Source organism: Mauremys reevesii, linkage group 6 (genome assembly GCF_016161935.1).
Source record: "Mauremys reevesii isolate NIE-2019 linkage group 6, ASM1616193v1, whole genome shotgun sequence".
NCBI classification, from domain to species: domain Eukaryota; kingdom Metazoa; phylum Chordata; order Testudines; family Geoemydidae; genus Mauremys; species Mauremys reevesii.
The window spans coordinates 13013054-13024349 of record NC_052628.1 but is presented as its reverse complement, the minus strand read 5'-3'; the positions used below and the strand labels follow the sequence as shown (position 1 = coordinate 13024349).

At 43.5% G+C, this 11296-nt stretch overlaps 1 protein-coding gene across 1 annotated transcript; it reads left to right on the top strand.

The window, feature by feature from the left end:
• Window positions 1-529: 529 nt before the first annotated feature.
• On the top strand, window positions 530-8733 carry IER3IP1 (immediate early response 3 interacting protein 1). Its single transcript, XM_039543281.1, has 3 exons — window positions 530-775; window positions 5370-5471; window positions 7226-8733. The coding sequence occupies exons 1-3, from the start codon at window positions 685-687 to the stop codon at window positions 7279-7281; spliced, it is 249 nt and encodes an 82-aa protein (XP_039399215.1). The 5' UTR covers window positions 530-684; the 3' UTR covers window positions 7282-8733.
• The last annotated feature ends 2563 nt before the right edge of the window (window positions 8734-11296 follow it).

Below are 11296 nucleotides of genomic sequence, written 5' to 3'. Positions count from 1 at the left end.
TGGGGTCGATTACAGTTTAAACATGGCAGCGGTTCGGGCAAGCATAAAATAACTTTGGTTCACTCAGGCCTGCTACAGGGAAGCTTTATTGGCACTGTTGTTTTCCACCCTTCTGTTAATACTGGGCCATGTCCAATGCCACCAACACGGGGGTGTGAGACATGCGAGATATTTTTAGAAGGAAAATCATCGAAAACACAGACAAAAAAGTACAACTACTTTGTTTCATCACACCTATGTAGTTATTAACATTACACAAGCAAGTGTCAAAAATCGGGACATGGGGTAGGGTAATAGGCACCTACCTATATAAGACAAAGCCCCTAATACTGGGACTGTCCCTATAAAACCAGGGCATCTGGTCACCCTCCGACAGACAGACGGGGCAAATCGCTGCCTCCCTGCCATGAGGGCGCCGCTGAGCGGGAGCCAGGATCGCTTTGTCCCGCCTCAAGCACAGAGGGGCCTTTCCCCTCAGCAACGTGGGCTTCTCCTGCCCCGAGCGCGGGCTCAACCCGGGCCAGGCAGCCAGGGACACCACCCCCTCAGGCCGGGGCGGCTCCCGGCCCCGCTCCGCCCCCCGCGCGCGGCGCGCTCCCCGCCCAGCCCTGCCACGTCCCGGCCCCGCCCCGGCGGCGGGCTGAGCGCGCGCGGAGGCCGCGGCGGGTGGCGGCGGCGGCGGCCATGGCCTTCACCCTGTACTCGCTGCTGCAGGCCGCGCTGCTGTTCGTCAACGCCATCGCCGTGCTGCACGAGGAGCGCTTCCTCCGCAACGGTGAGCGGCCCCGCACCCCGGCTCACGGAGAACCCCTCGGGGCGCGGGGGCCGAGCCGCCCCCCGCTGCCCGTGCGGGGCCGAGAGGCGTCTCCGCCTCCCCGCCGCTGCCGGCGGGCGCCTCCCTTGCTTGCCCCTGGGGGACCCTGGCCAGGCCTTGCTGCGCGGGAGGGCCCGCGGGGATCGTTTCCTCCCCCAGCGGGCGCTAGGGCATCTCCGGACCCTTCCCATCAGCGCCGTGCCGAGCCCGCCGGGGGAGCGACCGGCCGGGCCTGCCCTGGGTTCCCCTTCCCCGGGTGCTACCGCCGGTGTTCGCCCGCCCGCTCTGCCCGCTAGCCGGGGGGCCGGGAAGGCGTTGGCACGCTCGGGGGGCGGGCGGGCGCCAGGCCGGGGCTCACCTGAGGGCGTGTCCCTGCCGGGAAGTGCTGTGGTGTTATAAAGTGCAGGGGAGTTGTAGCGCTGCCAGGCGCCACATATTATTAGAGAGATAAGGTGGGTGAGGCGATATCTTTTATTGGACCGATATTACTGCCTTGGGTAATTAAGGCTACAGTTCTGTCAGGCAGGATGCCACGACGTCTGCAGCCCGACTTGCAGAGAGCACTGTAATATTGGGGTGCTGCCACCGCCCGCTGCGGGGGACCCTTCTGAAGCAGCCCCGTCACCAGGGGCGGTGGCTGGGGGACCCTGTAACTGATCTGCCGCTGCAGTGGGGCCCCCGAGCTACCCAGCCGCCATGGGTGGCGGGGACACCCTGGAGCTCCCAGCCGCCATGGGTGGCGGGGACCCTGGAACTCCAGCCATCCCTGGTGGCGGTTGTACCTGGAGTTCTTCAGACACCACTGGTGGTGGGAGATCCCTCCCCAGCACCCAATTACCCCAGCTCCCCAGTAGCAGCGGGACCCAGAGCTCTCCAGCCACCACAGGTGGCTGAGGGACGCTGGAGTTCCCCAGCTGGGGCGGTGGGGCCCCTGCAGGTCCCAGTCCCACAGGTGGTGGAGGATCCTTCCCTCCCACCTGCCAGCAGTGGCGGAAGAGGGACCTGGAGATCCTCAGTTGCGGTGGAGGGGACCCCGGCAGCTGCTCAGCTGTGGCAGGGGGATCCCCCTCCAGCTGCTCGGCCCTGGCAGGCGGCGGGGGGGATCCCCGTCCAGCTGCTCAGCCACTGGGCAGTGGTGGGGGTCACAGCCACTGGGGCAGGATGCTGGATCCACCTCCCTCTTCATTTTGTCAGGGATGTTTTTAGTAAAAGTCAGTGACAGGTCATGGCTTCCATGAATTTTTATTTATTGCTTGTGACCTGTCCATGACTTTTACTAAAAATATCCATGACAAAATCGTAGCTTTATGCATAATGCATTATAGTGTGTGTTAACTAGTGCTGTGTCAGACTGGATCTAGCTCTTGGCACGTGTCTAGATTAAGAAAATAGGCCACGTTTAAAAAGCATGTTAGCTATCATGCTCTGAATCATTAGTGTAGACAGGGTTTAACACCGTTAAAAATGTTAACTGGTCATGGTCAACCTTAGGGAAGGAATAATAGGTTTTTAAACATGATCTAGATGGGTGCCATGATGTAAACACGGCCTGTTGTGTTTAAAGTTGTCAGATGGTATGCCTGTGACCAGCTAACGCAATTGTAAACACAGCAGACCTTGTCTACAGTGAATGCTAACTTACATATAAACAAGTGTTTTAAAAAAATAAGCCCTAACTGTAAATCATGTTAAGGAAACCTGTTGTACAAATGGAAACCAAGGCTGTAGTCTTGTTAAGGGATGTTATGCCCCCATGCTCCCCAATACTCAGTCTCCCTTGTTGAACAAAATATTCCTGATAAATATTTTTGACATCCTGCATTGTGAAAGCTTCAAGTTATTCAAAATTAAGGCATGCAAGCAATAAAAACATGATACCTTTTATAGATATCAAAGGGAATTGATATAAAAGGTCTGGGAGGCATCATGAATCTAAGCAACTTCAGATATATTACTACTTTGCATTTGGTCATGCTCTTGCCTGTCATCATGCTCTTGTCTGAGTGATGGAGAGTGGAATGTGTACAGGAGTCTTTTAGCCATGTATGATTATGAATTTGTTTCTTCTATTAAATGGCCAGCAATATTGAAGTATCCAGCAAACTAGGTAGTTTTGTTTGACTCCAGGAATGATCTGAAATTAAATGGTATATTTCTCTTAGATAAATTCTGAGATTCCTGAGGCGCTGGAATGTTGTGTGCAATAAACTTAGTTTATCAGATCTTCCAGTTTCTCACGTAATCCAAAGGCCAGAGCCTCCATTCCTGCTATAGGTGGAATTCCTATTGAAATCTGTGGGAGTTCTCTGTATAGGGGATTTGTAGGATTGATATAATCCCTTGTAATTATCTGGCAGTGGGCAGCATTACAGGTTCTGTAAATAATATGAAATGTAGCCTTTGTACTTTCAAACTGTTCATGTATCCAAGCATGTTTCTTATCATGTATTTGGTATAATAAAAGTATGTAACCCTTAGGAAGAACCCATTGTTAGTAGTTCCCAACCTTGGTGTGTGGGAGATGCACCTGGCCCTCAGTATGCTTGATAGCGTTGTTTTTGTCCATTCTCTCTCTCTCCCTCGCTCCTGTCTGGTTTCTCTGTTTTGTCTTGTCTCTCTTCTTTTATATTTATTTTTTGCATTTTGGGTTTATTTTTATTTTTGTTCCCAGTATCTTGCTCCAAGATCTCGCCTCCATTTCTCTGCCTCTTTCTCTCCTTTGCCTCTCTGTAAAACCCAAGTCTCTAAATTGCAACTTAGATTTGTACTGTACTAGACAAAAGAGCATCCATCCCAAGCTCTGAACACCCTTGACAAAAATTTGCCATTCATCTCATAAAATAAATAGACTCCAGGAATTTGTTGGGTATAGCATTTCCCCGTGACGGGCCAAACTGGTATTATTGGTAGGAATGCTGGTGGCTTCCCTTCTCTCCTCTTCCGCAGTGGATTCATGCGTGGGACACAATCGGTTGAGGCCGCTTTGTGCTCTGCTGGGATCACGGAACAAGCATTCTGAGTAGGCCTTTGCCCAAAGAGAAGAAGCCAAGCATAGCAATTCCAGACTGGATCAGACCAGTTGTCTGTCTACTCCAGTATCCTGACTGTGACAGTGAACAGACCAGATTTCCTATAAAGGAAGCCTCTTGTGGATAATTGTGTAATAACCAGCCCCTAAAGGGAAAGTTTCTTCCAAACCCCCATCAGTGTTTGGTTTAGATCCTGAAGCATAAGGGGATTCCTTAGTAAGAAAAAAGTCCTGTCCTTTCTAACTTAACTGTGGATCTTCTCATCTATATAGCTGTTTAATCCTTAAAAATAAATGAATAACTCTTGCTAAGATCTTGACCTCAAGGATTTCTTGTGTATTGACCTCAAGGTTGTGATGTGTATTTTTAAATTCTTTTATAAGTTTTAAAATTGTTGCCTGTTAATTGTATTCATTCACCCCTTGTTTTTGTATTGCATGAAATGGTAAATCTGAACAACCAGTTTACTTTCTTTTTGCAACTGATTGTTTTGTGTGCTTCAGAGGTGCCTCCTTTTATTTGTCTCCTCTCCAAACTAAAAAGACCCATTCTTTTCAAACTTTGTTCATATGGAAGTATTTCATACCTCAGTCATTTATGTCAAATGTCTCTAAACCCTCTCTGTATCTTTTTTCTTTGTGAGTGACTGATTCCAGGTCAGGGTATACCATTTATTTATATAATAGTATTATTATAGTTTCAGTATTTATTTCTATGGCATTCTTTATATGTTCTAACACCTTGTTTGTTTTTTAAATACTACTACATGTTGAGCAGGGTTTTTTATTATGCTATCCCCAATGATACACAGAACTTTTTCCTGAGTGGCTACTTCATTTAGAATCCAGCTATAAGAGCAGTTCACATTATTCCCTCCAATGGGCACTGCCTTGCATTTGTCAACACTTAATTTAATCTGTCATTGTGCTATGCATTTGTCTAACTGTTGAGTGCCTCATGGACATTTGTAGTCCTGACTAATTTAGCCTTGTCCTCTGAAAATTTGGCTGTCTTGCTCTTCACCCTTTTCTCCAGTTCATTAATAAATGTATTATAAAACATTAGTCCTAATGTAGAACCTTGGGGTACAATTATTCCTCCTCTTTGTTTTCTATCTCCTAGCCAGTTGAGTCCTTGATGGGACTTCATTGCTAACCCCTGATTACTTAGTTTCCTCAATAGCCTCTTGTGAGGTTTGTCAAAGGGTTTTTTTGAAGTCCAGATACATTGTCAATCAGTTCTCCTTTATCCACTTCTGACACGCTGTGAATTGACGTAGGTTAAATAGGCACTTTTCCTCCACTGTTATGTTCATTTAGCTGTTTTATAATTCTCTTTCCACTCATCATTTCAGTAGATTTACCTGGTCCTGAAATAAGGCTTACTGGTCTGAAATCTGATTTCATCATGTTAGGACTTTACTAGTGGCTGAAAGTAATCTTTTTTCAAGATAGATCACTTTCTAATATTGCTAATAACATGTGTGTGATTTTTCAATACGGTTTAACCATCTTTGTGTTATACAGTTGGCTGGGGAACAGACCAAGGGATTGGTGGATTTGGAGAAGAACCAGGAATTAAAGCACAGCTAATGAACCTTATTCGATCTGTACGAACAGTCATGAGGGGTAAGATGAAAAGAACAGTTTAGTTAGGTACTTACTATGTGTTTTTAATGAACCAGGCCCAGGCACCTGAATTAGGACTCTTGCGTCCTTAATACAGGCTTCATTTGACCCCTGTTCCAGCTTTACCATCAGACCTCATGGTATCAGTTTTACTCATTATTTTCAATCCAGTCTCTCCAATCCTCTCCCTAACCTACTTGATGAAAAATGCATGGATCATCCTTCTGATTGACTCTTAAGAGGGAAGCTGCAGGTCACATGATTAATGGCCATGTATGGCACCCAAGAATTGATACAACAGAAAATACCCACTGTCTTCCAAGCCACACAGACCTGTAATGTTGACTCTGCAGCAGGCCATTCTATCCATACGAGTGTTCAGCCTATCATAAAAGCAATTCCCCAGCCCTTTCCTGTGCCCCAAAACACAAAAAACCCAACAACTCTGTGATGGAAAGCTGTGCAACTGTCTCAGGGAAAGGAGAGCTTATGTAATTTTTTTTCCTTACATACTTAATAAACTGTGACCATCCAACTACCCTTCATTGTGATAGCTGGAATTATTGTATCTCTATCCCCTGTATAAAATTGCCTTAAAAAAGGGGTGTGGTAGGAGCAGCCTCAATTTACTCACCAACTGCAAGAGCTGATCCCACCATGAGTTGGACTCTTCATTTCCTCCTCCTCCAACCCTCTCTCCAATTCTCTTCTCACCTTCCTCAGATCTGCTTTGGAAATGGGGCTTTGGGAGTCAGGGGATCAATAGGCAACAAAAAGGGCTGTGTGACTGACTTCAGCTCTTTCAATGACTTTCCAGTCATTGGGAAAAGAAGCGGCCTGGCTGTTATTGTCATGAGTTTTGTCTAAACAACATATATGGCAACAAGATGACATCAGCTAGTTCCTAGAAAGAAGGCATTTGTAGAATTCTGGGCTAGTAAGGGGATACTTACTCCTCCAAATAGAAAGTAGCCTATATCACTAGACCACAAAAGACCTGGAAATTTTTTGTAGGCCAGCATCCACCAAGATTGTGTTCTGCATGGTCACACAGGAATCTTGATATTCCAGAATAGTAGCAGTGAGAATTAGCAATTCTTCACTGACCTGACTCTCAATTCTTACTTAAAGCATCATAATTCAGTTGATTCACATACAAAGTGTGAGTGGTGAGTGAAATCACAGTAATTCCTAGCAGTCTTAAATGTAAATGGGGCCTGGATGGCTCAGGAGAATGTTCATGAAAATACAGGACTCCTTCACTTGTAGTTTACTGATACATGTCCAGTCCATGTTGATAGTAGCTAGAGGCTATTATCTGATGGCTGTTACGCAACATACCTTAAATAGTATCAGAGGGGTAGCCATGTTAGTCTGGATCTGTAAAAGCAGCAAAGAGCCCTGTGGCACCTTATAGACTAACATAAGTTTTGGAGCATGAGCTTTCGTGGGTGAAGTGGGTATTCACTCACGAAAGCTCATGCTCCAAAACTTCTGTTAGTCTATAAAGTGCCACAGTACTCTGCTGCTCATACCTTAAATACAGCTTGTATTTCTGTTTTGTATTTTGTTCTTTGTATCTTGGGTTGTTGGCCCTGGAACATTTCACAGACTCTCAATTTGCATAACCAAATTAAATTTGAAAAAAGCAATAATGGGTATTTTCCAGGCTCAATGATCATATGCCATTCTGTGTCTGTCCAATGTAAAAAGAGAATGTCCTTCATTTTCTGTTTTTGTTTTTTTCCCCACAGTGCCATTAATAGCAGTGAACTCGATTACAATTGTGTTACTCTTGCTATTTGGTTGAAGACCATCTGTTGAAAATCAGTTTTTGAACATCTGAAGTGGAGAGGCCACCCACTACCACCACCACTGAGTTTATTGGATCCAACATGGCTTAGCTGTCAAACTTGACATTCAATTTAAAATAATAAAAACACAATTTCTGTTTATCTTATTTCTTAATGTTCACTTGCAGTTTCATTACACAAGATAATGTGATCAATGCAACAGTGCTGTAAATACATTGGACTGCAAAAAGCTTTACTGCTGATGGTTAATAGCACCAACTGTTACAGTGTGTTGTAATATATTGTAATGATTAGAAAACTGCACCCTTTTAACAAATGTCTTGTCACTCAGGGATGAATTTCCTTCCAGTACACTTCGGTTTATTTTTATTTAAAAAATAAGTTGTCAAGTTTTCAGTTTCATAGTTATTAACACAGTATTATTATATAGACACCAATTTGGCTATTAAGATGTGTTACAATTTTGGAAACAGATATTTTTTACGTTTTGGTGGATGATGGTGGGTGAAATCCTTACTCTGTTGAAGACAGGAAGAGTTTGTCATGGCCAGGATTTCACCCATGGTATATATTTTCTCAAACCAATGACATTTAAGCTAATGGCAAACAAAGTGTTTTGAAAATATGTGCAATAGCTATGCAAAATCAGAACTATATGTGCCTAAGGCGAGGAAACCGTGTAACTGAGTGTTAAAATTTAGATTAGCAAGTGAAGTACTCACTAGTATTTGTCATTGTTTTGTCAAGGATCTCTTAAAGTATTTGCTAAATATATGTGTAGTAAGTAGTATGTCTGCAGTGGTGATCTGTAGCAGTGTTTGTATTCTAAACTGTTTTTGATAATATTGGAGGAAAATACTGCAACCCTTTTTCAAATGCAGTTAAAAAAAAAACAACCCCACACAACAGCAAGACACTTCAGAGTCAGTTATGTTACCTGTGGGGGGTTGTTTTTTTTTAAGTACTCTGTTATTCAAAGTGAAACACTGCAGTCCTTACTCAGGCAAAATTCCTAAATCAGTATAGATTTTGTCTGGACTCAGACTGCAGGATCAGGCTTGGTGTTAAGTAGTAAGTTTGAATTCAAGAAGACTGATTCTTGTGTACCTTTTTAGAGAAGCCAAACTTCTGTTCAGCTTTTCCCATTTGCTAGAGTGTGACCCAAATTCTTTTAGCTTATTTTTAAAGTGGGGAAGAAAAGAAGACTGGAGAAACCTGGTAGTTATATTATTGTTTTTAGAACAGTTTACTTTTAGTTTATCACCTCTTCTTTTGTCATTGACTCAAGGTAAAATAATTTTTTTATACAAGGATACATTTGCAAAACAGCATGTGAATGAGTTTGGTGATCTTCCGTTGCAGGATCTTACAGAAGCCGAGTTTATTTAGGAGGATAGATTTTTTTTTTTTTGTGAACATTTGTAAATAAATCTGAATTTCTAAACTAAGCACTCTCTTTCATAACTCACTCTCCATAAAGTGGAAGGATCTCAAACCAACCTGTAGCCTGTTTTGGGTACTGAAAATATTTATTTTTTATTTACTGTCGTCCATCCTGAAGGTTCATAAAGTATTTGCTTCTACCACCACTAAAATACAAAAAGAACGAGGAGTACTTGTGGAACCTTAGAGACAATAAATTTGTTAGTCTCTAAGGTGCCACAAGTACTCCTCGTTCTTTTTGCTGATACAGACTAACACGGCTACCACTCAACATTGAAATACAGTTTCCTCTGTGTGAGGGCAGTAGCCAATCAAATGCCAGCCTGGTGCACAACAGTAGGGGAATGGAATTTTTGGCCAGAGTGGCATCAGTTCCTACTGAAGTATCTTGGAAATTCCAGAGTAGGGAGAATATAATTTTTTTAAGAGATCAGCTGAGACCTTAAAAAAAAATATTACACAAATGTATCAAGGAGGTTTTTTTGATTATTACACTAATTTTATACAAATATCTTCCTTCACTAATGTAAACTTGATGACACTGGTGGGTGACAACAATGCAAGACTCCCTACACAGCACTACCACTCTGTCAGTTGAGGCTACTGCTTTTGCTGACCATAACAGGGAGCTCACGCAGAGTTGATCATTTCAAATGTATATTTGGATCTTAATGTAGAGGTAAGTCATATTTTGGCCCTAAATGGGTTCCAAGTGTCACCTGTGTATCACTACATATATGCCCTTTATTGACTCAGATTGTTACAGAACCTTAATTTTAATAAAAAATTTCAAGCCTCAGCAGTATTTAAGGTGTGGGAAAAGGAACTGCTGCTCCCCCCACCTCCCAAAAAAGTTCTTCATGCCTCTCACTCAAGGCATAGTTTCCAGTCTGAGAGTAAACATTAACCTCAAAGTAGGTGATTAGATGTCCTATAATGAAAAAAACATGAAAGTAAGTGTAGCTACTTAAGAATGAAGTTAACTTCCTGTTATGTACCTGATCTTGTGCCAACTGAAGTCAATCAAAAGACTCTGGTTGATTTCAGTGGAGCTTAATGAGGTTCTTTGAGCTTGGATTTTTTTAAAAAAATACAGCATTTCCTCCTCCATCTTCAGTTTCCTGATAAGAAATTGATCTTCCTGAAGTGTCACATGCATTATCTTATCCCACAATAGAGCTTTTCTGAAAAGTTATGGAGTTTTGAAAACTGTTTACAAAGAGCAATGTTTAAGCTATCAACATACACATTTATAAAACACAGACTTGCTGCTGAGTAGAGCTGGATGTTACAGCAGCTGTTGGGTTGAGCCAAAAATGGGGGCTCATCTGGGGACTATGAGATAAGGAAATTATTCAAGACAAGGATATAGATGAAGGGGTGGACTTGGGTGCACATGAGGCCCAGTCTGAATTGAGGGGCTTTGCAGGAGGAAGGAGAAAGGGAGATGGTGGTGCAGACAAACAAGGTGGTATTGGAGGAAGCTGTAGTGTACTAAGTATATCAAAGGGGGAGGCAGGGTATTGGGAGGCATAAGGAGTTATGGAAATAAGACATGGAAGGGGGTTCAAAAGAGTGGGGGTGGTTTGGCACGGGTGTATAGGGAGCCAGAGTGAGACATGATGGAGGTATACACCAGGTATAACTATACTATGCACACCCACAAGGCTGCGGTGGTTTGGCCATATCATCAGGCTACTCAGTGGTGGAAGCACAAGGTATGGCTTAGATTGGATTCCACCTGCAGGGAAGAGAAAGCATGGAGGTCAAAGAATGACAAACTGCAGGATGATTGAAAAGGATGCTTCCATCATGGAAACAATTTACGACAGAATTAAACAAGACAGCAATGGGCAAATGGGTTGCCTCGTGCCACTAGACACAGGAGAGTCTAAATCCAGTACATATACAGATTTGAGCAACTCTGCAGGAGGTCCACTTTGATAGGCCTCATAAGATCTATTGATGCAAAGATCCCCTCTTGCAGATTTTACAGGCCAACCCAATTTAAACTTCTGATGCTTATTCAAAAACCAAACCACCAGGGGAATTGCTAAACTAAATACTTTGTTGAAGAGAATGGTGAAACTGTTTTAGAGGAGTTCAGCTAGCCCTGAAAAATAACCATATGTAATATGGAACAGATTGTTATAATGGGGATAGTGCTTAATTGTTCTCCATGTCCACTGAGGGTAGGACAAGAAGTAATCAGCTTAGTTTGCAGCAAGGAAGAATTAGGTTAGATATTAGGAAAATCTAACTACACAGGTAGTTAAGTACTGGAACAGATTAGATAGGGAAATTGTGGAAGCCTTGTTATTGAAGGTTTTTAAGAACAGGTTAGACAAACGTGTATCAGGCATGGTCTAGGTATACTTACCCTGTCTCAGTGTGGGTGACCAGACTCGATGACCTCTTGAGGTCCCTTCCAGCCCTACATTTCTGTGATTAAAGTGCTCATGAAAATGGAGACTGCTAGTTCCTGGGCAGACCCATTGAACATGTGAAAGCACAACAGTCAACAGAGAGCCAGGCATAATGGAACCTGCTCCTCATATGATCTTCACT